This window comes from Canis lupus, chromosome 27, assembly GCF_011100685.1.
Source record: "Canis lupus familiaris isolate Mischka breed German Shepherd chromosome 27, alternate assembly UU_Cfam_GSD_1.0, whole genome shotgun sequence".
NCBI classification, from domain to species: Eukaryota; Metazoa; Chordata; class Mammalia; order Carnivora; family Canidae; genus Canis; species Canis lupus.
In genome coordinates this window covers 25477090-25504524 of record NC_049248.1, presented here as the reverse complement: position 1 = coordinate 25504524, position 27435 = coordinate 25477090, and the positions used below count along the sequence as shown (strand labels likewise).

The window sequence follows — 27435 nt, the reverse complement described above, 5'->3', positions numbered from 1 at the left end:
CAGTGATGTAGGAGAGCATTTTCCCCCTTGATAACATGTCATTATCAAATTCTTAGATCTTTGCCAATCATATCGTTATCGATAATATCCTTATAAATATAGTCATAGAAAATATCATTATAAATAAAAGTATTGTCATATATGTTTCTCTTTTAATGAGTGGAGAAAAAAATCTATCCATATTATTGAGTCAGTGGTATTTCCTTTTCTGTGGCTTGTCACTTCTTATACTTTGCTTACTTTTTCTAAAGTTTTTTTTTTTTTCTTAACAGTTTCTTAATCATTATAACCCCTTCTTTATTAAGGAAATATGCTCTTTGCCCATAAGTAACAATTTAAAAAAGCTTTTTTCATTTGTCATTTGGATTTTTATTTTATTTTTTGGGTGTACAAAAATTTATTTTCTATTAGGTTTACAGATTTTCTTTCATCTTCATGATGGCCTTGATCAGTCTGAGATGTTTTTTAAATTCCCATTGAGAATTTTCATGGTTTTAGTTTGTTTGTGTATTTGGTGGGGCTGTGTACAATTTTGAGCTATCTGGAATATATTTAGTTATAAGGTAGAAGGTATGGAATCAGCTTTATTTTTTCCAGATGACTGGTCAGGTGTGCCAATACTAGTTATTGCATAACCCATAAAATTATAGTCTTTATTCAATTTGGGGATTAAGTGAGTATACTTTGAGTGCCAAACAGGAAAGATGCATTTCATATCTTTAATGTTCTTTGCATTTAACAACACTAGTGCTTCGGTAGAGACTTATTTCGTATATCGTGACATGGTACAGAAAAAGACACCACTGCCCACTCCACTACACCTTCCTTGTGCACCAACTGTTCTGGTTCCTGTGGGCCTGTCCTGTAGGGCTTGACAACCAAGCAGGTGTTCTAATTACTGCTGATACTTGCTGTTGCCTTTCCCCCTACCTGTCAGTTTATCTATCTAAGCATTTTTTTCCATGGCACCTATCACTGCAATATGTATCTTCTCAGAGATTTTGTTCTGGCAGATACCATCAGTGATTTTGTCTAATTAAAAAATTTCACATAATGTGCAATATTTAATGAATAATAATTAGAAATAGATTTCGATTACATCTGAAAATCACTACAAAGACTAGTCATATCCAGAGAATCTTCAGGATTTATAAGCCTAATTAGTAGCTTAGCCGAATCATCAAAATACCTGTGAATAAAGATAGCTCATTTTAGAGAACTAGCTATCTCTAGGCAGAGCTCCACAAAAGATAAATGCATTAATAACAGCCCATCCTTTCTACTATTAGTTTCTAGAAGAACTCCATATACTTACTCTGTGACAAAACATCCTTAGCAAGATAGTATCCCAATTGCATTCTAATTTAGAAGAGAAATAAGAGCATTTCTTTTTTACATTTTAAACTTTAACGGGACTCTTTCCATTAAAGCACACAGTTGAAGTTAATGTTACAGGCCAGAAGAATGACTGCTGTAGTAAATTCATTAGTTCTTTCTTAATGAGAGAGGGGGGACAGGGAATAGCCAGTAATTCCCAAAATACATTCTAGTTCACATTTCAATATACTGTACTATTTGTACCAGAATTTTCCTAATTTAATAAAAGCAAGCTAAGTTTGGATTATATTTTTGTTTGCATTTGAAAAATATTCTAGTTATTGTTTTATAAGTGACATCATGAATTAGTTCTTTTCCTAGTCACAATTTTCTTTTCTGCTTTAATTTTTAAATAATATATGGAAAGCTAATTAGCATTGTCAGTTTTGCTTTTGAATTAATACTTATAATATTTTGACAGTGCAGAGAATATATTTCAAGCCATACTTTTAAAGGGATTAATATTTTTATAATTGCTTGAAAATTTTTCATCGTTATTTCCATAGCTTACTTATTTTAACTCAAATTCTCTTTTCCCCAATTGCATAGTTAATTTTCTTTTATTACTTAGAAATTGTGATTTAGCTCTTGGCTAGAGCTTACCTTAGGCAGGAGAAAGTAAAGAGCTTTTCTTTTATTCAGTTCAATTGTAATGCACAATTTGTGCTAGGACTAGGACAGGAGACTAGAAAATACCCAATTAACGTAGTACAATTTGGGGAAAGCAAACAAACAAATGAAAAACCCTTTCGACAAAGTTTGGGATAGCTAATTCTCCTGAGCCTCGTCTGTCCATGCTGTTGGCCATAGTGGTGTAGTGGCAACAACATCGGGGGTGGGTGTGTTTCTCCTGAGATCACTAATTAGAAGCTTGCACTGCTGAGAACAGCAGAGGTGCTGCCATTGGACTGCCTCTCCACTGGTGTCATTAGAAAAATATTCATTGAGTACTTTGCGTAAGTTCTATTGATAGCAACAACGCTTGCTTGATGGTCAGTTGTATCTCATGTACCTGATTCCTAAAGGGGAGATAAATCCCAATTCCCTCCTCTATATTTGAAATGTTGGTGTAAACTTCATTATAATATATTTTGACGAACATTGAAGTTTATAAGTTTTTGTTTTTTCTTTGCTTAGAAAATAACATATAACAGCATTGTCTTCTGTTTAACTTTCGAATGTTCAGAGCAAGCCCAGCCTATGTGTGAAGCAGCCAGAAAGGGAGGAAAGTCTCGCCAGGATTTGATCGTGGTGCAGGATTGAGTATTTATAAAAATATGTGCATCTTGGCAGTGCTCAGGCCGTCTGTCCTTCAGATGGAACAGGAGTGCTGTTGCTCTGCTGTGTGTAATGGACATAAATGGAGACAACGTATGCTTTGGAAAAGGGACATTTACAATGACTATGGGAAACCATTCACTAGGGAAATCTGGTCGGTGGTGCAGTTGATTCTTTAGGGTTACCTTAGAGCAAAATTTATTATTTCCTTAAATTTCAGCTAGAGCTCTTATTTAAATTGGTACCTTCTTGTGTTGGTAGCTAAAATTACCTGTTTTCAAAGAAGTTTTAAAGTATCTTTCAACTTCAGAGAATTTTTACCAGTAGAACTTGTACTGCCTACTGTTGTTGTGGTTTCCTTTTATTATATGAAGCAAGACCATTCTCTTTCTTTTCGTTTCATTCGTTAAAAAAGTCTTCCAGAGACTATCGTGATTTCTATATCATATCCTTATATCTCTGTCTCTTGATTTAATAGCTGTAAATAATATCTATATCTCCATGCTGAAAGATAAGGAATATAACATTGCCTTCATTTTGACCTCTTCTCTCCCACTCTGTGTTCTAATTACTGCTTAGATGATTGGTTTTATGTTGTTATGATTTCTGAAATTTGTATTCTATTTGGAAATACAATGAAATCTTTTATAGGATGATACAATTTAAAAATCAGTGATCAGAGCTTACAATACTCTGATACATAAATATTTTCTTCACTCTATAGCAATTAGAGACAAAGATGTTGTGTGATGATACTGAGACTTTACCAACTGGGAGAAAATTTCCTAACCATTAGTATCTAATGGATCTTCCTTCACTTGTGTCTTGCGTTTTCTTCTTCAGGTTCATACTCAGTTGCCATGATTTCTTGTATTCACTTTGACATTTTCTTGGATTCCTTTCTCCCTTTTGTTGAGTGATTTTCATGGTGGGTTTAGAGAAAAAATTCTGAGACTCACATGTTCTGACATGTTTTTAATTCAGATATCACTTTTGATTTTCAATTTAGATGGATATAAACTCCTAGTTTCAAAATTTGTTGCCCATTAGCTTTTAAAAATATTATTCTGTTGTTTCTAGCATACAATACTGATGGTGAGAAGTTTGGTGTTGCCAATCTCTTTTCTATAGAAATCCTCTTTTTTCTCTGGAAGTTCCTGCTTTTTTTCTTGGCTGTTGGCATTTAAATTAGTTTTGTCGGGCAACCATAACAGATTTCCAGAAGTAGGTGGCTTACAATAATAGAAATTTCACAATTTTGGAGGCTAGAAGTCTGAAATCGAGGTGTCAGTGGTGACATACTGAGACCTCATGCCTTTTTCTTCAATTCCATTGTTTGCTGCCAGTCCTTGGCATTCCTTGCCTTGAAGCTACATAAATCCTATCTCTCCCTTGATCTTCACATGGCATTCTTCTCCCTGTGTGTCTGTTTCTGTTACCTCTTTCTTATAAGAACACCAGTTGAATTGGATGAGGGCCCACCCTAATTTAGTATGACCTTGTCTTAACATGAATACATTTACTAAGACCCTATTTCCAAATAAGGTCACATTCACAGGCACCTATGATTTAGACTTGAACATATATATTTGGGTAGCACAATCAACCCATGATAGCAGTGTCAGTTTTTACCAGAATATGGTCAATATACTTATTTAATCCTGTCAAACACACAGTGAGCCTTTTCAGTTTGAAGACCTGCATCTTTCTTCAGATCAAGCAATTGTCATTTATTATTTTCTTAATAATTTCTTCCCTTCTATTGTCTCTGATATTTCTTCCTGAAACTTATATATTTTAGATATGTGACTTTCTGAATGACTCTTTCTATTTCATATTCTCTGTTTTATTATCCCTTTTGATCTTTTATGCTTTATGTTCTAGAAGATTCTTTGACTTCCCCAGATTATCAACTTGGTCTTTATTCTTATCCTTTTCTTTTTCAGCCATTTTGAAATGTTTATTTGTGCAATTATATTTTAATTTCCAAGATTTCTATTGCTGATTTTCTAGTAGTATATACCCACATTTTCTGAAGACAGTAATCAGAATTATTTAAATATTTTTTGTTCTTTCCTGAATCATTTCTGTTTTCACTGGACCAGTTATTCTTAATGCTCTTAGTTTTCTCTATGATTCTTGGTGGTGTGATCTTGGTTATAAAGGCTTGTACTGACTGTATGGGATCCACTGCAGTTTTGAGGTTCTGTTTCTCTGCTAGCATTCTTGTATAAATGACACATCTGGCCCAGAGTTTTGGGTAAGGGGCTGAGAAATGATATGCAGGCTTTCCTTTGGGGTGTGTGTGTGTGTGTACCTGTGTGAAGCAGAAAAACAGCTGAGAATACTAACAAGGGTTAAAATAGGAGAGCTTTGCTCAGGAGTTAGAGTCTTGTACATTTTCTCTTTTCACTGGAGCTGCCTCTTCTCTCTCCCTTATTCTACTCCTTATTTGATGAAGATCTCTGGAGTTACTTCAAGCTTCTCTGTCAAGTCCTGACACCTTCATTTGGCATTATCTCCAGGCAGGAATTTCATTTTCATGAGAGGACGTTTCTGTAGTTTCCTAACTTTATCCTCTAGGTAAAAACTGCTGTTGCTAACTGCTCTGTTTATGCTAGTCAGAGGGAGGAGGACCTTAACTTCCCCAGTGATGTACATGCTGGTCTTTAAAGAGTTGCCCAAATAACTCCCCTATTATCACTCTTGGTGTTGGTTGACTCTGTTCTGAGGAAGACCTGTTATCATTCTTATCTCTTGTAGAGCAGTGTATGATCCTCGTCCTTCTCTGATGGACTCATCCTATCTTCATTCTGCTTACAAAAATGCTTTAACATTTCTGTTTTTCTTATGGGAGGCATTCTCATTTTTCCAGTACTGTGATAGAAGTCTGATGAAATAAAACCTTAAGGAATATAAAAAATCTGCAATTGAAGAGGGCACACATTGTTCATAGGAGTCCTTCTTCCCCAGATTCACTGAAATGTCTATTTTATAGCTGTTTTACTACCTGAGATTTTGTGTGTGCACACATGTGTGTGCATACATGCATGCACATCAATTATACTAATGAACAGACTGGCAGGATTTTATCATGTGTTTTCTGTCTGCATTCTTATTTTCCTTGGCAGCTGGGAAAGTACACGTTTGCATGGTTGTTTTACACTGTTTTTCTATATTGATGCTGTGTGAAGTGCATTTCAAACATTAATCATCAAGAAATCAAATAAGGTCTTGAATGTTTAATGAGCTCACTTTAATAATTGGCCATAAGAATTGAAATGTTTTCAAACTAAAGGCTTTTGTAGTTACAGAAAATGATTTAATGACAGAGCTTAAAGATTTGATTTTTCCCCTTTTTTTCTAGTTTTATTGAGATATAATTGACATATAAGATCATATTCATTTAGGGTGCACAACATAATAACTTAATATATTCATATGTAGCAAAATGATTGCCACAATAAATTTAATTAATGTCCATCACCTCACATAGTTAGAATTTTTTCTTGTGATGAGAACTTTTAATATTTATTCTCTTAGACAATTTCAAATACATGATACAGTTTTAAGTATAGTCATCATACTGTTAATTATATCACAGAACTTATATTTTTTCTATTTGTTCTATGTTTATAAAATTATTTCAGTAATGTGTAAGAAGCTGTAGTCAAATTAAGAGAAAAATATTTTAATTCTTTCTTTTTTTTTTTTAGCAAAGAATCGTGGGATTGCCATTCCAGTGGATTTGGACAGTCAAGTTAATACTCTTTTCCTGAAGAGCCATTCCAATATGGTGCAGAGAGCAGCCATGGGTTGGAGACTATCAGCTCGCTCTGGACCACGCTTTAAGGAAGCTCTTGGAGGGCCTGCTTGGGATTACAGAAATATTATTGAAAAGTTACAGGTACAATAAGAGCATGCGATGGCTTACCATTTTCTAAGTTATAATTTTTAATATATGTAGTAATGCAAGTAGAATATGGTTAAAAATATCAAGTTCTATTTGGGGACTAGGCTTTACTTTACAATTCCCTACCAATATTACCCTTTTTAAAAGCATGGCTTCCGTGTAAAATTTGTTATTTTTGGTTCTGTGTAAAAATAATGATATATTATTTAATATGTTTGATAGCATAGTAATGGGATTTATTTATTTGTTTGTGATGGGTTTTAATATCAAAATGATAATAATAATAAAAATGGAAAAACAAGTTACCATAAATTCTCATGTAATAAATTAAATATTCATAACTTGCTTCGGTTTATCTCTTAGTATTCTCTTCGAGTCTTTTGGTGAAAGTGGTGTAAGCACCTTTAGTCTCACATTATTTGCACAGTATCCCAATCCTGTGTTTGGCCTGGATTCTGGACCATGGAGTAAAGAGAGACATTGTATTCATCTGCTCAGGCTGCCGTCACAATACCATAGACAGGGTGGTTTAACCAATAGAAATTTATTTTATCACAGTTCTGGAGTTAGAAGCCCAAGATCAACGTGGTAGCAGGTTTGTTTTCTTGTGAATTCCCTTTCCTTGGCTTGCAGTTGGCTGCTTGGTCACTGTGTCCTCATATGGTCCTTCCTCTGTGCACATACATGTCTGTATTGTTATTCCTTCTTCTTATAGGGACACCAGTCATAATGGATTAGAGCTGCCCATATGAATTCATTTTACCTTAATTGCCTCTTTAAAGGCCCTATCTACAATTATAGTCCCATTCTGAAGTACTTCAACATATGAGTTTTGTTATGGAGACACAATTCAACCCATCAGAGAAATCTTCCCACCCACGTAATTGTAGACAATTTCATGGAGTAAATTAGGGTATGGTTTGAGGAAATTGTTTGGCTTGGAGGATAGTCAAGACATGAACTGGAATAAATATTGCAAGAGGTCACATGTAGAAAAATTGGTGGAGGTTCAGAATTTTAATAGCTTAGTGTTATATGTGATTAAAAAAACAAGATAGACTCAGTGTGAAAAACTTGAAGGCTATAGGTCATTAAAAATTTGGATGAAAATGTCATTATAAATTATTAAACAGTTATTGGTGTGCAGGAAAGAATTATCAGGAAGAGACTAGAAGAGGGAAGAGTAGTTAAGAATCACTAAGTATCTGGGGTGCCTCAGTGGCTCAGTCAGTTAAGCACCTCACTCCTGATTTCGGCTCAGGTCATGATCTCAGGGTCGTAAGATTGAGCCCCATATTGGGCTCTGCATTGAATGTGGAACCTGCTTAAGATTCTCTGTCGCTTTCTCCCTCTCACCTCCCCACCTTTTCTCTCTCCCTTAAAAAAAAAAAAAGGAAAAAGGAAAAAGGAAAAAAAAAAAGAATCACTAAATGTCTCAGCCAGGTGGCAGTATCAATGAATTGAAGAAACAGGTTACAACAGACCTGCCTTGGGTGGAGATACGAGAGGGAATGAGAGGTGTTTAAGAGAAACTGATGATTGAACACTAGGTGCTATTATTAAGACGTTTTATTGTGGGAGAGAAGGAGAGAATACAGTAGAAGGAGGTTGGCCATGGTCATTCATAATATGCTGAATCACATTAACAGGCTATTAAATTTATTGAAAGTTAAGTCTATATTTGGAGATATTCGTTGGAGCAGGGACAGCAGATGGTGTCACTAAAAGGAAGAATATAGTGTAAGAAAAACAAAGAACATCTTGTAAGAGGTCAGGAGTGACAGAATGGCTAAATAAGAGAGACAAAAGGCAGAGTCAGAAAGAAGAGGAGTCAAGTTTATGAGAGCAAAAAAAATAGAACATTTCAGAGGAGAGATGGATAGGAGTGTTAGCCAGTATAGAAAGGGCATGCCTTGGTACACATCCTTTGGTACACTCATTGGCATTCATTCAGTAAATACGTATTTGGTTAAAACTCAATATCAGTCACTGTGTGCTAGAGATGGAGCCGTGATCTCTGTGTTCCCATGGGGCACACATTCTCACCCATTATAGATGAATGATATAATGTTAGATAATTAAAATTGCTATGAATAAAATAAAGCACAGTAACAACATGGTGAAGAAATACTGGGAGAAGAATCTTACAGTAAGGAATTCTTCTCTGTTGAGGTGACATTTGAGCTGAGAACTAAATGAGGAAGAGGAATAATCTGTTCAAAGATTTGAGAACAGATTTTTATTGGGAGGGAATAATAAATGCAAAGGTACTTAGGCAGGAATGAAGTCAGTGGATTTGAGGAGCCAAAAGAAGCCCACTGGGGTAGAAGTTTAGTGAGCAAAGGAGGAAAGGATTATGAAATTAGGGGCCAAACCATGTAGAGACTTGCATGGTAAGGCATTTGGATTTTATTCTAAGTGAGACGGCAAATCATTGTAGATTTTCAGTAGAGGATAAGAATGACATGGTTTACTTTTTAAAAGGTCACTGGATTTTGAGTGATGTATGGATTATATGGTCCACACATAGAAGCAGTGACTCTCTTGTATTAATTCAGGCAAAAGATGATGGCAGCTTGGCTTAAGGAGGTAGAGATAAGAATGAAGAGAAGTAGATGAATTTTAGATAGATTTGGTTGCAGGGCCAACAGGACTTGGTAGATGGGTGGATGAGTTGTGGGGTATTGGAGAAAAGAATAGAGGATATGATATGATTGAATTATCTCTAAGATAGGGAAGAATAGGAGAATTATATTTAGGAATTCTGTGTGTGGGATTTTTAAGTTTGAGTTGCCTATTTAGATATACTCGTGAGCATGTCAAACAGGCAGTTGGATTTTTTAGTCTAGAGTGGTTTGGAAAGATGTCTATGCAGGAAATATAAATGTGGAATGTTCTAGCATATAAATGATGTTAAAACCATGGACTTGGATGAGATTTCTCATACGAAAGGATCAGGAACTACTGGGAGTTGGTGAAGAAATGGTCAGGACATAGGTGGAAAATAGAGAAAGTGTGATGTCACAGAAGCCAAGAGCAAAAAGGTTTTGACAGCACAGAAACAGGTGTGTAAAATCCTTAGCAGTGGTTGGGTAAGACGAGCACAGCAAAGTAACCACTGGATTTGTTAATAGGGAGATGATTGCAACTAACTGGTACTCAACAGTAATGATTACATTCATAAGGAATAATATGTGGCCGGTATGTGTTAGAGGCTATTCTGTGTACTTCTCTTTAATCCTCACAGCAAACTCATGTGATTGTGAGGATCATTATCCTGACTTTTCACATGGAGAACTAACAAGTTAGAGAGATTACATAATTGGCCTATGATCAAAATAAAAACTGAAGACAGAATTCACACCATAGGAGCCTGAACACAATTTGTTTAGTAAATGAAATGAAGAGAGGTAAACTGAAAGATAGGCATATTTTAGCAGCATTTTATTAAATATGACCACATTTGATAAACATATTCTCTCACCACATTATATAATATCTAGTTTCCAACTTGTGTTATTGCCTTCCCGGTAGTTTCTTTTAGCTGTCATCAGAAATTTCTCAGAAAGCTTATTAGAATAGTTGAAGTAGAAATGATCACTTTTGTTAAAAAGGGAAGAAAGAGTAAACAAGAGTTAACTCCTGAAATCTAGCCATAAGAGATCAAGAGAGATCTATGATGTTCTACCTGAAAGTAACAATAAGTGATTGGCAATCAGTTTTCTGCTGATCAAAATATATCACAGGTACGGCTGAATAAAATATTGCTTTATGTGAGAAGGTTTTTTTATGTCTTTTAACATAGTTATTTTAAAAACAAAAAAGGGATGCTTTAGTCATTACATTAAAGAATGCTCAGTAAATTGTCATTGCCCACAGATCGTTTTGGAAACATGTCAGTGAGAATACTTTCAGCTATAATTAACACAATTTTAACTATAAGTGGCTTAAACAATAAAAAACATATCATTGCACATAGCAAGGGAATCTGCAGTTGGGGCTCTTTTCACATTGGTTAATAGCTCAACAGATCAGGACCCTAACATTGTTGGTCTGTTGGCCTTCAGCTTAAGGCTGGTTTCCAAAAGTCAGATGAGGGCTGCTTTACATTTTGGGTTCATATTCTTAAGCTGTCCTTAGAGTCGTAGGTAGTTTCAAAAGAGTTCACCCCTGCCTCCCCTAACCCACACCACTGCCTGCTCAGCTGGCATCACCCTGTGTCCTGTTAGCTAGGACTGTGCCACATAATCATGTCTAGACTAATCACTGGCAGGGAAACTAGAATGACCATGACTGGCTTAAACTAATCAACCATGACCCTAAGCTGAGGAGGCTCATTCTCCCAGAGGATGTTGCTGCCTAATTGAGAAACAACATGGGGATCCTATCAGCAAGGAGAAGGATGAAGAAAGGCTATTGGGTAGGTGACCAATAATGTCTATCAAAAAGATGTAATTTGAAATAGTATTAAATGTCATTGAACCTTTGTGAAGTGCTAATACTGCTTCAAAGAATATATCAAGGAATTTCCCCATTGGAAGATATGGTTCATTCCAGATGACCAGAAATACATATGGGATCTTTTTTTAAAGCTGTTCCTCAAGCATACCCCAATTTATTCTAATTTGCTAAATACCTATCATGTCTCCATTAAAATCCTGGATACTATAGGGCTTGTAGTAGTGACTTCACTGACTTTTCAACCTTGTATATATATTCTTAGAAATAATTATTCCTATCCACCTGTCTCTTATCTTATAAATGAAAAAGGTGACCCAAGCAGTACCATACAGAAAACCAGCTAACACACCTAAGGCACAGACACTTGATGCCATGGGAAGGGAGGGTATAGCTCTGAAATTCCCATGTCTTATATCTGGTTAGTATTCTTAGGCTTGTCATAATCTTCAAATGGTGAGATCTGCCTTGGGTCTTCATTTGGGTTCTCTTGTGCTTTATTCCTTAGGATGTAGTGGCCTCCTTGGAGCAACAGTTCAGCCCGATGATGCAGGCTGAATTCTCAGTGTTGGTTGATGTGTTGTACAGCCCAGAACTACTGTTCCCTGAGGGGAGTGATGCAAGAATAAGATGTGGCGCTTTCATGTCCAAGTAAGTGGGTATAATCTGAGATTCTACTAGAGTTACAAAACCAAGATGGCCTTTAACACATTTCTGCTTTTTAACTCTGCTGGTACATGATGACAATCCACAGAATATGTGAAAGATCTAACATCCATGTTAAAATATACTTCTAAAATTTTTAATTTGATTCAGTTGAAATTTTATTTTGGGAGGACCATGTTATATTTTACTAAAATTTACTGAAAATAAAATGTCGTTATTGGGCATGGAATAGCACATGAAATAATATTTTGATTCTAATTCATCTCTATTCCTTTCTAATTCCACTCACACTATGTGATGTGACCTTCAAAATGATTCCTGTTTAAAGTCACTTCTTTTCATTAATAGAGAGGAAGGAAGGGGAAATAGCATTTATTGAGGTCTTGCACAAACACTCTGAGAGATTGAAAGTTCAGCCTCATTTTAGCAGCAGGAAGGCTGAGGCATGTTTCAGGTGAAGCACTGTGGCATCTCCGCCCAGCCCTCTGCCATGCCACTTTGACCATCTTCATCTGCAGCCTTCTCATCTACTTCTTTCACCATTTTTGTGGTATTGTCAGATCTAGTATAACTGATGTGTTTATCCCAGAATGTTTCCATTTTAGTGGTAAAAGAGCAATTCTCAAGGAAGAGCTGCAAGTTGTGAGAGAAACTGTAATTAGCTCCAGAAAAAGAGACATATCTGAATGTTGAGGGCACTCTGAGTGATTCGCTCAAGATGGCCAGTCAGAGGTACTTGTCTTCTTGGATGGAGAGTTGGAGAAGGCTGCCAACCCCTTTGACCATATCCATCACAGCTAATTCCTGCATGGCTGAGGATACTGCAACAACCCCCCCCCCCCCCAAATCAACTCTGATGTGGGAGGCAAAAATGGAAGGACTAGGGGACACAAGAAGTGTGTTCCTTCCTTTTACCAGTTAAAGCTGGGATTTGGGGAGAGAAAACAAGAAATGGGGTGAGAACTGACAGTAGGAATCATGTTGAAGAATAGGCAGGGTTTCTGTATTATGACCAGAATTGTGGATGCTTAGTTCTAGACCCACTATGTCTTATGGGGATGAGGAAGAATGTGTTTGGACACTTGCCAGTCTTCTAATAAGAATTTTTAGTGAAGAGATCCAGAGTATCTGCAAAACTGATGATCATGGAAACCATTAGAAAAAAAAATAAGTAGAACTATTCACTAGTAATTCAGGATGAAAATAGGGCCTTTGAGAAATACTCTTTACCTCTTGTGGATGTATATCAATGCATAGAATGTGAATTAAAAACTGTGTAGTAAATGAGAATTGCAACTCCAGGAAATTAATATGATACTATGGATATATCCCAGAGACTTGATAGTCTAGGACAAGGGCTGGCAAACCCTGGGCTTCAGGGTAAATTGGACCTTTTGATCATTTTTTGGAAATAAAGTTTTATTGAAATACAGCTACACATTTTCATTCATATATTGTGTGTGGCTACTATTAGCTGTGTCACCTAGTTGTCACGGAGGTTACTGGGGGAGCCCACGAGACCTAAAATGTTTACTCTTTGGCTCCTTTAGGGAAAAAAAGTTTGCTGACTAGTGTCAAGAATTAGGCTGTCAATACAGCTGTTACTAGTTACATGTAGCTATTTAAATTAAAATTTAAATTAATAAAAATAAAATCTTCAGTTCCTCAGTTATGTTTGCCACATTTTAAGTGCTTAATTGCCAAATGTGGCTAGTGATCAACAAATTTGATAGCACAGATACAGAACATTTCAATGATTGCAAAAAAAGTTATATTGGATGACACTGGTCTAGTTAAAGATGTAGGTCTATGAAAAGATATAAAGTAACTCAAAATGCCAAGAAAATATTGGTCTGTGCTGAACATGTGCTAAAAGCAAATTTGTTGCAATACCAGGTAACTAAAAGGAGAAGAAATGGAGCAATATAATAGTGGGAACTTATTGCAGATATTACACTCAGATGGGGAAAAAAAAAAGATGTCACATACTTTAGTGGTTAGAGAAGAGATTTTTGTGCTATTATGATTGTAGTATGGCCAACGGCTCAGGAATGTCTGTTTTCTGCTCTAGTGCCTATCCTGCTCCTTCCTTAACTCTGTGAAGAACCAAGGGTTTTATTTGCAAGAATATCTAATAAAATGAGAATCCAACTTTATTAATAGCTATGCAAGGGGCCTTGTATTACTGCGCAGAGCTCTCTGGTAAAGCTTAGCTGGAGAATAGAGCTTAGGTCCAGAGGCCTTATTGGGCCTCTGACTTCCTGAAATGAATTTAATTTTTGGAACTTGCTGACTCAGATGGGTCTGCTGGAGAATGTGAGGGATAGATCCCAGGAAAGATCCCAAATTCGCATATCTACTTTGTCACATAAATTGAGAGAGAAGAGAATAAAGAGAGAATAAGTCAATGTGGGTGTTAACCTGTAAGGCATCTGGTTACAATCTATTCAAATTAGCACTTACTCCTCCCTTATGAAGGATAATCCCAGAGTTTATCAAACTGTGGGATGTGATTCATTTATGGGTTTAAAGATTAATTTAGGGAGGAGAGACAACCATTAATTTAAAAAATGAATTGAGAAATAAAAATAAACATAAAAATCAGAGTACATCTCATACAGTAACTTTTGTGTTAGTTTAATACACTACACACATGTATTTATATGGTAAGTTGTTTTGTGCAACTTATTTTTTACTTAGATCATAGAAAACATATTAGAAGGCCACAGATTTTACTCAACTGGGATATCATGTAAGGGATGAATACCTTTTATAATACCCTAGCAAATAGTATTCACCATCATGCTTGATATTTTCACATGGTTAGTGAATGAAGTATTTATCTAAAGAAAAGTTAAAGAAAATTAAAATAGGGGATTCCTGGGTGGCGCAGTGGTTTGGCGCCTGCCTTTGGCCCAGGGCGCGATCCTGGAGACCCGGGATCGAATCCCACATTCGGGCTCCCGGTGCATGGAGCCTGCTTCTCCCTCTGCCTTGTGTCTCTGCCACTCTCTCTCTCTCTCTGTGACTATCATAAATAATAAATAAAAAAAATAAAAAAAATTTTAAATAAAAAAAAAATTAAAATAGCCTGAGGGGGGAAAATCAAAGGAAATTTATGAAGCTCATGAAAACTATGTTCATGCCTTAAAGGACTATCATGCAAGAGAAAGGACCAATAGCAAAAGTTTCAGGAAAGCAGGTGTTTTCCTTGCAAGGAGAACTCTATAACAGTTATTCTGCTGGCTGAACCTGACCACGTGGATATAGAACACCTTGCCCGGAGTTCACATGTCTGAAAGGAAATCACTGTTCCTTCACTGTATGCTACTCTTTCAGCATGACGTGGGTATCACTTAAAAGTATTACTATCTATTTACTCACCCTGTCCATAAATTTCAAGTGTCTTCATCTTCCCTTCCTCCTCCTCTTCCGCTTCTGATTTGTCATTACTTGCCAAGTCCTGGCTATTTTATTTCTATATGGCTTCCTGGATGATTACTCCATCACATGCTCTGTTCATCCCTTGCCTGTTCTTACTCTTCTGGGTCATCTTTCACATGTAGGCAGGGTCATTTGGGTCCTTTAAAATAGAAGTCCTCTGTGTTCAATAGACCAAATTCCAGACTCTTTAGTGTAATATTCCCAGTTCCTCCTTTTCAGATTGCATCTCTCTCCCCCCCCTTTTTTTTTTAAAGATTTTATTTATCCAATCATGAGAGAAGCAGAGAGAGAGACAGAGACATAGGCAGAGGGAGAAGCAGGCTCCCAGCACGGATCCTGATGTGGGACTCGATCCCAGGACCTCGGGATCATGACGTGAGCCAAAGGCAGACACTCAACCACGGAGCTACCCAGGCACCTAGATTGCATCTCTTATAACTCTGTTCTTTCATTCTTCATGTGCCAGCTTGTTAACTGGCAATCAGAATACTTAGCATTTCCTGGACAGGAAGGTCAGCTTTCTGCCTCTGCCCTTTGTTCATATTGTTCCCTTTGGAAGGATGCCTTCTCTCTCCACCTCTCCCTGCCAGGTGAAATCTTCATCATTAAAAGTTATCTCTTCACTGAAACCTCTGATCAACCCTAGAAAGTTTCTACAGCAGAATGTAGTAGATTATGGCATTTGCCTTTACCTATGTTGTAATACTTATCATATCATGTAAGAGGTGTCTGTGTGGGGACTCTCTTCACAGTAACTCTGAGACTTAAGAGATTAGTAAATGGATCATGTCACCACAGAATGGTGCTTCACACCCTTGCCTTTGTGGTAAGATGGACATAGGTCTATTTCCAGATCCCACCACTTAATGATTGTGTATCTACAGGCAAGTTGCTTTATCTCTCTGGACCTCTGTTTTCTCATGAGCTCAATAGTAGAACCTGTAGCATTGGCTTGTTGTGAGGATGAATTGAGAGAATCCATGGGAAGTCCTAGTACTTCACCTTGACACCTGATATGCACTGACTAGTCATTATCTAGTGAAAGCTTACTTTTCCTCAGTGTTATGTCCCATAGTAATCCCATTATGTCATTGAAATGGGACCATTCCATTGTGCCTTGACATCATTCTGGTTTTCTAGGAAGACACGTCTCACAGGGTCATTGTGAGAATCAGCTTTTTCAGAGTTATATACGATAAGCTATGCATTCTGATTATAAACATTTTACTTAATTTTGAGTTCTTTAGGATGGTATATAGCTACGATCCTCACACTTTTCTCCTGGCAAAACACCAGTGCAAAGAGTACCACTATAAAATCAGAATTTTTGCCCAAATTATAGTAAAAATAGTATGTGGATAGACTGTCTTGATATTACTTTGTTGTTGTTGGGGTTTTTTGCCCTTAATCACATAACTGCTTGTTTCTACCAAGCCCTAGTAGGGAAAAATAGCACATTATTATTATTTTCTATTTTTTTAAAGATTTTATTTATTTATTCATGAGAATACACATAGAGAGGAGAGAGAGAGAGAGGCAGAGACACAGGCAGAGGGAGAAGCAGGCTCCATGCAGGGAGCCTGACGTGGGGACTCGATCCCGGGTCTCCAGGATCACACCCTGGGCTGCAGGCGGCGCTAAACCGCTGAGCCACCAGGGCTGCCCAGCACATTATTATTAATGGAAACTGGAAAGCAGCCCATTATCTAAGGTTGCAATGTTGTATACCGCTACTTAGCCTATGTAATTAAGGTAATATAGCCTATAGAAAATGATATAGTATAATACAATATAATATGCTGCAAATATTCATATTTCTCTACTAGTAAATTTGTTTTAGTTTATATGATGGGATTGAAGATAATTAGTGTCTCATTGTCTTTTAGTGTATTGTGTCCCATTAAAAGTATGCTACTTGAATAAATTTTAAAACAATGAGATATACTGCCTGGAAAGCAAAGGATATTTTATATTAAAAGTCTGTGAGCTGAAGTGTAATTTTAAAAGTTTTGAAAATATCATGTTTACTTCATATTTTCAAATAATAGCCTGACTTTTTTCCCTCTAGTATATGATGTTAGTATATAGCCTGAAGACAAAGCACTGTTGTATTTAAGATTTAATATTCTGCTTTAAGGTTGATTAATCATACAAAGAAACTAATGGAGAAAGAAGAAAAGCTGTGCATTAAAATTCTTCAGACTTTACGAGAAATGCTAGAGAAGAAAGACAGCTTTGTGGAAGAGGTATTTTTTTTAAATTTTAGGTATTTGAAAATAAGTAGAGTTTCTAGTATACTGTAACCAATGAATTACATAGGCTATGAGATGATTGCTTGTATTACATATTGATGGCATGTGTACTTAGATGAATTAGATAATTTCAGTTTGTATGGTATTCATCTTTCATGTCTGCTTTGAATTGAGAAAAAACTAAGATTGGAATGGCTCAAGTATTTGGCTCATTTGTTTTATGATATTTTATCTTGAATATGTATATTTTTCTCATAGAGACCAAATGACCTTTTCTACAATGAACAACTGAGATTCATTATTAAAATTCTCTATAACGTTCTCTGCATATTGAAATGGTCTATGTGTTTGGGCATATGTGATCTTTTATTGTAAATATGTGTCCACTTCATTTTCTATAGTATTGTGCCAGGTAATATAAAATAATGCTATTGTTTTGTAAGTGGAATAGTAAGTTTCTATTCTTACCTATATAAATTTAAGTATTGCACAAATGATTTTCAGGGAATATAACTTATAGATAATAATTGTCATTCTGTTATTAAAAATGACAGCTCAGGTGCTCATTAAGAGATAGCTAGCAGCATGTTTAATACCCAAGGTGATACACTTAAATATAAAATATAAATCTAGTGAGCTGGGTTTTTTTGTTTTTTATTTCTTTTTTTTTTTAGCTAGCTACCTATCCTTTTATGTTAGATATCAAACAAAATTTGTATCATGTTCCTTAATAACTTTTGGTCTGATTCTGTAAATACTAATCATCTGATATGTTTAAAATTGGAAGAATTTTATTTATTAATTTATGTATATGCTATCTAATTCTAAAAAGATCGCAGTGGTAGGTTTTATTTTTAAATTTAATCTTATAGAAAGAAATGCAATGGAATCTTGGATATTAATAGAGGGGGCATCACTTCAAAATACTTCATTTGAATCAGACGCTTGCTTTATAATCAAAATGACTTTTGCTTTGCATTAGTTCTCTTCATCATTTAAAATATGTTTAGGAAGGCAAATTACAGAAATAAAAGTGGTCACTGCGATTTTGGCAAATGTTTCTATGACATAGGACTCAAGAAAAATGCTTATAAATCTGAGTTTTTGGTATGCTTGTAAAAAATGGTAAATTTCAGACTTTTTTATTGTCTTTCTCTGGTTACTTAAAATACTGCTAAAGATGGTTTGATTTTAATTGAAGTACTGGATCCTAAAACAGGAAAATGGTGTCAATAAGGATTTTTGACAGAAGAATGAGGTTTACAATAATAGCTTGTGCTTAACCGGAGGTACATAAGAGTTCCAATTTTGTGTAACAGATTATTATTGAACCACTCTAAAGGAAAAGAAGAAAGAAATAAAGTAAGATTTTACTTTGACTAGTCAAGAGTATTAGAATGTATCTCCCAAACCACCCTAGAATAAATCATACTGGCACTTGTTTCTCCTTTCCATTTCCATTGCTATCATTCATTCAGGGTTTCATTATTTCTTGCCTAGAAAACTCCAGTAGTACACCTCTCTGAGACAGAGCTTGAAAGAAGGCAGAACTGCTGTTTTCAAAAGTCCAAGAAGCATCATTCTCATATAATATTGATGTGAATGGCACCACCAGGACATGGCCCTTAGGGAAGAGTTAAGATGAAAAAGGCTAGTTGGGGTTATTCACTAAGTCAAACACACATACTATGAACAGTATTTAACGTTGGTATTGTTTCTGGGCACCGGGGATGAAAGGATAAATGACACAACATGCCAGGGGCCACTGTGGGATATAATTCACATGCTAGTGGACTCTTGGAATATAGTCTGCAAAGATCATAAGAGTCTTCCAGAAAGAGTCAGGGGCTCTGCACTACCTTGGTGTTCCAGACCCTTCATTATGTCTCCAGTGCTTTTTGCCTCCATTAGTCCTCATCCATTAGCCTCCAGAAATCTGTATTGTTGGGTGCCTCAAATGTGCCACAGGCTTATCCTGCACTGAACCTTGCTACCTTTGGAATCATGTATTGCTAAAATCCAAACAAACCTCAATAACCCCTAGTGTTATCTTTGTGGAGTAGCTCTAATGGGGAGTACTTATCAGTTGTTCCAGCCAGGTGTGATTATTTTCTCAATAGAATTACCAAAATACTTTGTACCTCTCTTTTATGATGCTTCAGGCTATTTCTGAGTACTTAGTCCAAGCATTTATAAAGGATGTCATTGAGACCCAGAGACATTATATGATTTGTCGTAGGTCACACAGCAAATGCCAGACCAGGACTTAGCTCAATTGTTCATGTCAGTGGAGGGGAGTCTAGGTGAAATGGCACTGGGTAGCAGGTTCAGAAACTCGTCAGAGGTATTTTACAACTCATGGTGTGCTCTCGGAAAAAACCCTGATTATCAGTAGCAGGATTATAGGTGTCTGAGTTTTCATGATTGTATTAGTTTTCCATTTACCAAGAGTTTAGTGGTTTAAAAACCACACAGATTTATTGTCTTACAGTTTTGGAGATAAGAACCCTAAAATCAAGGTATTGGTAGGAGTATGTTTTATCTGGAGACTCTAAGGGAGATGTTTTCTTTGCCTCTTCTAGATTCTTGAGGCCTCCTTCATTCCTTGGCTCGTGACTCAGTTCTCCATATTCGAAGCCAGCAGCATAGCATCTTCCAACCCCACCAATGTTCTCTCACTCATACACACACACACACACACACACACACACACACATTGCATTGTCACACCTCCTTCTCTTACTCTGACCCTTCTGCCTCTCTCTTGTACTTACACGTATATTGGACCCACCTAGATATTTCTGTCTACTCTATCTCAAGATTCTTCACCATACTTGCAAAGTCCTTTTGCCATGTAAAGTAATACATTCACTGGTTCTTGTAGTTAGGGCATAGGCATAGTTGGGGCAGGCCACCATTCAGTCTATCACAATGATTCTTTTACTGGTAGTGAGAAATGGTATGTAGTATGTAGATGGAGAGTTTACATGTGGCTGATTAAAATCGCTATGTAGGACACTTTAAATGTAAATGAATGTAACACAAAATAAATATATAACATAAAAAACTTACAAATGTGGAGACACCCAGAATGGCATTAAGTCACAGAGGGAACTAATATCTGGTTGTGTAATAACTGGATTTCTACCACCAACAGGTTTTCTGTGTTCAAAGCATTTCCAAAAGATCTCTCAGAAGTAAATCAAAATACAGAAATCACACTGGGATACTAGGGTTTTTCACACTAGCTATGCTAATACAGGTTTTCCCTGCTATCCCAAAGTGGAGTGTTCCTATAAAACCTTTCACAGGCCAAAATGGTATAAAGCAAATAAGTGATTACCATTAATGTAAATGGAAAATTTTTATGTATTCCTAGACCTAAGATAAAACCTCTCAGGCATTTCTGATACCTTGGGACACATCTTGCTAACAAATGCCCAGAATAAATGAAGATAAAGCAGAGGTGTTCACAGACACAGTTCAAAGCTCTGGTGGCTTGATGCTGAGATGCTTAGTGTGGTTTTCAGGGAAGGAACTTGGGGACACTGCTCTCGCTGCTAGGTTTGCTCGCTGCCTCCATCATGGCTCTGTGGCAAAACCAAAGATAAGTGACATTTTTGCTTTTTGCCTTTTTTAAAATAAAAGTGAAAATCTTCAGATTTCTTTCAGTTAGCAAAAACAGGTACTAATGTAGGTCTTTTGTAAAGTGAATTTTTCAGAAGCATGGGGATATATTTCAGACTCCACCTACTTAAATTTAAAACCTCAAAAAAATCACCATTTACATTTATGTTTCTTTGGTTTCCAATATCAGAAGTTGTGTATGTTTCTGTGGCTGGCAAAATTAAAAAAAAATAGAGCAAGAAGCATAACTTTACTTCATGGTTGAACCAGATGCCTTTTGAAACAATTTCCAACTTTAAGATCCCAGTTTTTAAATTTTGTTTGCCTTAAGTAAAATCATCATGTAACTACATTTTATCTGGTATTTAGTCAATTATTTTAAAAGCATTTATAATTTATAATACTTGGATTGCAGTTCCTAGATGAATTTCACTCAATATTTTCTCCCTTGTTCATGTTTCTTAGTTTGTGCCAAAAGTTTGAGAGATAAGATGTGGTTGGGCAGTATCTTGAAGTGTCTCAGTAGAATAATATAAGTAGATGAGAATTTAATTTTCTGTTATTCATGCCTGTGTGTGAATCATCTTGTGATCAAAGATGTACTATATGTCATTACTATAAATTATAGTATTTAGTTTTATTGAAGGATATAACGTGAAAATTGTATATAAAAAGTCCTTAAGGGGAAAAATTACCAGTTTAATAAGAAATTCCATATAATGATTGTTAGTTTAGGTGCTTCTGGTAGGAAAGCAAAAAATTACAGAGGATATAATTCTAACAACCTTAAAGGTTAGTATTCCTTTGGGATTGGTCATATTTAAAAGGCTTTTTCTAGGTAACAACAGCAAGCCTGTTTATTTGCATTAATTATATATATATATATATATATATATACTAACAATTTGGAAGGGAAAAGGAAGAGAAGGAATGGTTTAAAATGGCCTTAGGACAGTATGATTTCAAATGTTCTCAATCCTGAAAGCCATTTTGTCCCACTCTTATTTCTATGACCTGTCTACCACAAGAAAGAAAAACCTGATAGGACATGTGTACTGTTGAACAAAGTGGTATGATTATAGCACCACACCATTGTTTTGTGTATTTTTAAAGACCTTTTAGATCCAGATCTGAGTAAAAGTTTACCTGACGTAGTAACGGAGGTATAAGCTATGCCAGTTGGATAGAGGTGGGCTGATAAAGAGAAGCAGGGGACAAGAAGATTGTGTTCAGAGGATTGGTTTGGTTTTAAGGATTTTTTTCCTTCATCTTATACTCTTTGATGTACATGCCCATTAAGATTTATAGAGCATTGCAAATTATTCCTCTCATAAAAGAGAAAAATGTATATAAATTATAAATATAGATGTCTATAAGCTCTGCCTCTAAATATATAACATTTGTAGTTTCTGTACTTTAGAAATGGAAAAGATAAAAAAAAAAAGAAATGGAAAAGATAATGAGTACTGAAAATATTCACTCATAACCTGTGGAACTGGTAATGTAAAGGTACTTTCCTTCTACTGGAGTCAGAGAAGTTGACCTATTTAGAATGCCAATCATAATTTCCCCATAGAATATTTTGCTATGTATTCATAAATTACACTGACATACATATGATCTACAGGACAACAAAGATATTTCAGTCAAATTCAATATTCTTAAAATGTTCAGGTTGCAATGCTATATATCCTTGGAATTAATGGAAACTGCCTGTATAATAGTTATGGAGTGGTTTTAATAACTGATTTTATAAAGTGGTAGCTAGCTTTATCAGGAGCTTACTATATATCAGATACTGACCCAGATCCTTTATATGTATTATCTGACTTTCATCTTTAAGCCCATGTAATAGGAGGCTTTATTACCTCCTTTTTACTAGTGAGTAAACAGGTATAGAGTTTAAGGTCACACATCCAACAGGTGGAAGAGAGCTGGTATCCCAGCCCAAACATTTTGACTCTTGAGCTCACACTCTTAATGAGCATATTAGAGCCAACCAGGATATGTGACTTGTAATCATAACCTTTTATTTGCTCAGATATTCAGCTAAATAAATGAAGAGTTCTTTGATTTTACTCTTAATAAAATTCGCATACATATGTACTAGGAAGCATAAACCATTTATTTAGTGGGCTGCTAAGGAAAAGGCTTGAGATTTTAGACCAAGTAAATTGGGAATTGTATGAGAGAACGATATGACACAATAGTTGTAGGATTTTTCAAGAATATTGTTACAGACCTACGGATCAGTATCAGAGCTCCCCACATCCTACCCTGTGATCATGGTCTGAGCTGTTGGTACCCTGCATATTAGATTTAAAAGTTCTAAACAATACTTTATAAGATGACCATCATAGGCAGCCCCTTGTGGAATTGTGGCATTCAACAAACAGCACAACATCTAATTGAGAGCTGTGATCTTTACAAATGCCCAAGTGGGGTAGGTGGTATTTACACACCGAGCAGTGATGGCGGATAGAGGCTTCTTGATTTAAAACTTGGTATCTGGAGTGATATGAAATAAAGGTCTTTAAGAAATGATGCCTTCAGTTATTTTTAAGATACCTTCCATCAATTTTTTTTAATTCTGTCAGCTTAGTTAATGAGAATTTATTCTTTTCCTCAGCAGAAAAAAAAATCATTGTAACTAATCTTTTATTTCTGATTTTGAGGAGCAGCAAAAAAGAATAAGCCAGAATTATACTAAGGAACTTACCTCCTACATCAAATATACAGACCTGTCAGTCTCGGCAGTAATCCCGTTGTTGCAATTTTGTAAATTGTATCAAGCTCCTCTTGTCATAAGAGTCTGTGCAGAATCATTCACCTTCCATGCATATACTCATTTCACTTTCTAGCAGACAAACATATTTAAGTAGAATTGCTATACAGAGTGCACAGTAGCTTAAGAATTTGATAATAACTGTTTTGCTAAGGGAAAATAAATTTCAGTTTTTAGCATCAGCTGCATTTTGTAGACTTTCTTATTAAATACACTTTAGAGGTGAGTGCGTTTTTTTTTCAATGTTCTAATGCTGCTTTTAAACTAGATAAAATAAGTGTTTTTGCAAACGTGCTTTTTTAATCGTTTGTATAGTGTGTGTGTGTGTGTGTGTGTGTGTGTGTGTGTTGTTTAAGTTTAGGTAACGAAATGGCTGGAAATACGAAAGTAAGTTGATGTCCCCTTACAGTAAGAGATCTGTTTTAGAAACATAATTAATATACTTTCACTTTGGGATCTTATTTTATGTTTTTATCCAGACAAGAAGACTGTGACTGTTAAGGTGGAAATAAAAGCAAACATTTTTTGAAATTTATTTCTTTCAGTTGCTGAGCTGGCTGGTCACTTGTTAAGCCATAAAATCGCTGAATTTACCAGATTGTAGTCTTTGTAACCTCTTTATTGCAACAATTTACAAAGTTCTTTACTACCTCTTGCCTCTCCTTTTCCATTTTAAAATATGACCTGGTATCATCATTGCCTCATCGGTTTTTTTGAGATATGCTGTGATTCTGTAGAGATCAATGACTAAAAAGATCATGATGAAAATATTATCATCAGTATTCAAAGATTAGTCAACCATTCATTGTCACTAGTTTGTGATTGTAGGTGAAAAATGGTATTGTGATTGAAGAAAACGAAGAACAAAAAGAAAACCACATGCAAATTAATATATTATGAAATTATGATATTAGTTCCTTCCAGCTAAATCTAAGTTAAACCTCTTTTTAGGAAGCATGCCATGATTATTTTCTTTTAACTTCCTGTTATTCTAGTTTGTAATCATTTCAGCACTTATAAAATCATCTTATTAACATCAGCCTTTTTTTTTAAGATTTTATCTTTTGTCTACTTATTCATGAGAGACACAGAGAGAGCGAGAAAGAGGCAGAGATACAGGCAGAGGGAGAAGCAGGCTCCATGCAGGGAGCCTGATGTGGGACTCGATCCTGGGACTCCAGGATCAGGCCCTGGGCTGAAGGTGGTGCTAAACCGCTAGAGCCACCCAGGCTGCCCGAGATAACATCACCCTTTTAATATCGATTTAATTATGAAGAGTTTCTTTGCTGTATGTTATTTTACATAAAGTAGAACCTCCTCAAAGGTCTGATGCATAAGATGAAGAAATGTCCAGAAGGCCTTTCAATGCTGAGGTTCTACGAGTTCTGCATTTCTCTTTGGTCCCACTCCATTCTCCATAAAATGCTGTACCTAGTGAGGGTGAAGACTAATGATCCTATTCGCTGGGAGTATTCCCACTGTCTAGTGTTGTCCCCTGTGCAAAGTTATTGTTCAGTAAGTGTTTGTGGACTGACCTATTTACACATGGTAGAAATAAATGTTACCAACTCTCTGCAAGTACTATACATTGACCTTCGGTAGTGGTATCCAAAAAGTAGCTTCTAGAATTATCACTTCAAGTTCCACTTTCCATCTCCTTGCAGTCCAGGAAATGGCAGATTTCTTGATACTTAGCATGCAGAGTTGGGCCAGCAGTGGACAGAGGGATGGCATAGAGAGATGATGAGGAGATTATCTTGCAGAAAGCACATTGTTGGATGGACTGTGCAGGTCCTTGTTACTGTCAACTTGGAAAGCAAAAGGGGAAGGAGTGGAGGTCCCACAGTGATGGTGGGAGCTCAGCCAAGGGAGGCTGCAACAGAGGAAGGATGACCAGATCTGAAAGCAGGAAAATGGGAGGAAGGCTCCAGCGCCTGGGCTTTTCTTTCAGGAACGACTGAAAGGACCCTGGGAAGAACTAGGGAGTGACTCAGGCTGCAGAAGGAGGAAAAGCTCACTGTTAAACCAGGGGAATGAGGTAGCAGCTGGGACTCTGGAGAGAAGAGAGGGCCTAGACATCCAAACCAGCACCCGAGTCAGCTTAGCTAGAGTAATAGCTGAAGTGTCCAGCTTTGATCTCGAGTAGCATCAGGATCTCCTGCCACAGGGAAGGAAGGTTGGTGTTTGGAGCTGGTTTGGTTGTTCCTGTTGTAAGAAGGAAAAGGTACTTGGAAAGTTCATGAAGCAGTTTGGGCCTGATAATGTTTTATCTTTCTATCTGTACATTCATTTCTGGTCTACTATTTGCACAGATCCTCAGACAGGGAATATATAATCTGGTATGTGAGGTATTAAAGCTACATTATTATTATTATTATTATTATTATTATTATTATTAATGTTACTTAACTTTGTTGACTGTGGAACTCTAGAGAAGCAATTTACAGAGCAATTATGTGTATGCTCTTGGGTCCTCATTGTAACTCTCTGAGATAGAAAAGTATTTTTTAATCTTCATTTTATAAGAAGATTGAGGTGGAGAGGGTAAAATGATCTAGTAAGAACCATAGTAGATCTAGTAAGAACCAAGTGTTCTGAATAACTGACAGAACAGGGATGTGAATCAAAGTTTTCTGAGTCTGCTCTGCACTTGAAGTTTTTCCGCATGGGAGAGAATTAAATAATGCTGGGGGAAATAAATGATAATTTAAATTTGCTTTTACTTTTTGAAACCACCTCTTTGAGATTTTTACTTATTTTACAGGAATTTGAATCTGAAGGTTCAAGAAATCGTAAAATAAAAATTAAAAAAAGAAATGTATTCTTTAAACAAAGATTTATTTATTTATTTGAGGGGGGGCGGAGAGAAGGAATCTTCAAGCCAACTCCCCACTGAGTGTGGAGCCCAATGCAATAGTTGATCTCATAACCTGAGATCATGACATGAGCTGAAACCAAAGTCAAATGCTTAACTGACTGAGCCACCCAGGTGCCCCAGGGAAATATATTCTTATCCACCTTTAGGTACATGCACTAAGAAATAGTAACAGCTAACACTTTTATGATGTTTACTGTTATAAAAACCAGATGCTTGCATAAAAGAGTTAGAATGTTACTTCATTTAGCCCTATAACAACATATTGAGAAAATTGTAGTATAGAAAGGTTAAGGATCTAGACCAAGGTCACACAGAAAAAAAAAAAAAGGGATGAAAACTCAGGGTGTCTAGCTCCAGTGCCCATGTTTACCATCACTACATATTCTTTTCTAGGATCAATTTTTTATTCTCTTTTGGGATCAATTTACAAAGCTGTAGGACTGTCACCCATGGCTTTCAAAGGAAAATGACTTTCCTGTTTAAAATAACACAACAAACCTTAAGATATTTTTTTGTGTGTAATGATTTTGAACATCTATTGTTTACTGATTTTTTTCAGAGTAAGCTCAGTTTTTGCACATTCTGTCTGCTGCTTGAAAATCTCAAGCATTTTTAATAAATCCTAGTTACGATGAAACAACACACGTTTTGAATATTTGCAGATTGCTCAGTGTTAGGTTTATCTTTTTTTTTTTAATTTTTTATTTATTTATGATAGTCACACACAGAGAGAGAGAGAGAGAGGCAGAGACACAGG

The 27435-nt window shown here is 36.1% G+C and overlaps 1 protein-coding gene across 2 annotated transcripts in view; it reads left to right on the top strand.

The window, feature by feature from the left end:
* Positions 1 to 27435, top strand: part of ITPR2 (inositol 1,4,5-trisphosphate receptor type 2) — a 472751-nt gene that overhangs the window by 240075 nt on the left and 205241 nt on the right. For both annotated transcript variants that reach the window (XM_038577122.1, XM_038577123.1), the window contains exons 35-37: positions 6372 to 6562; positions 11535 to 11677; positions 17274 to 17382. In XM_038577122.1, the coding sequence (XP_038433050.1) occupies positions 6372 to 6562; positions 11535 to 11677; positions 17274 to 17382 (443 nt within the window). The remainder of the gene's footprint in view (positions 1 to 6371; positions 6563 to 11534; positions 11678 to 17273; positions 17383 to 27435) is intronic.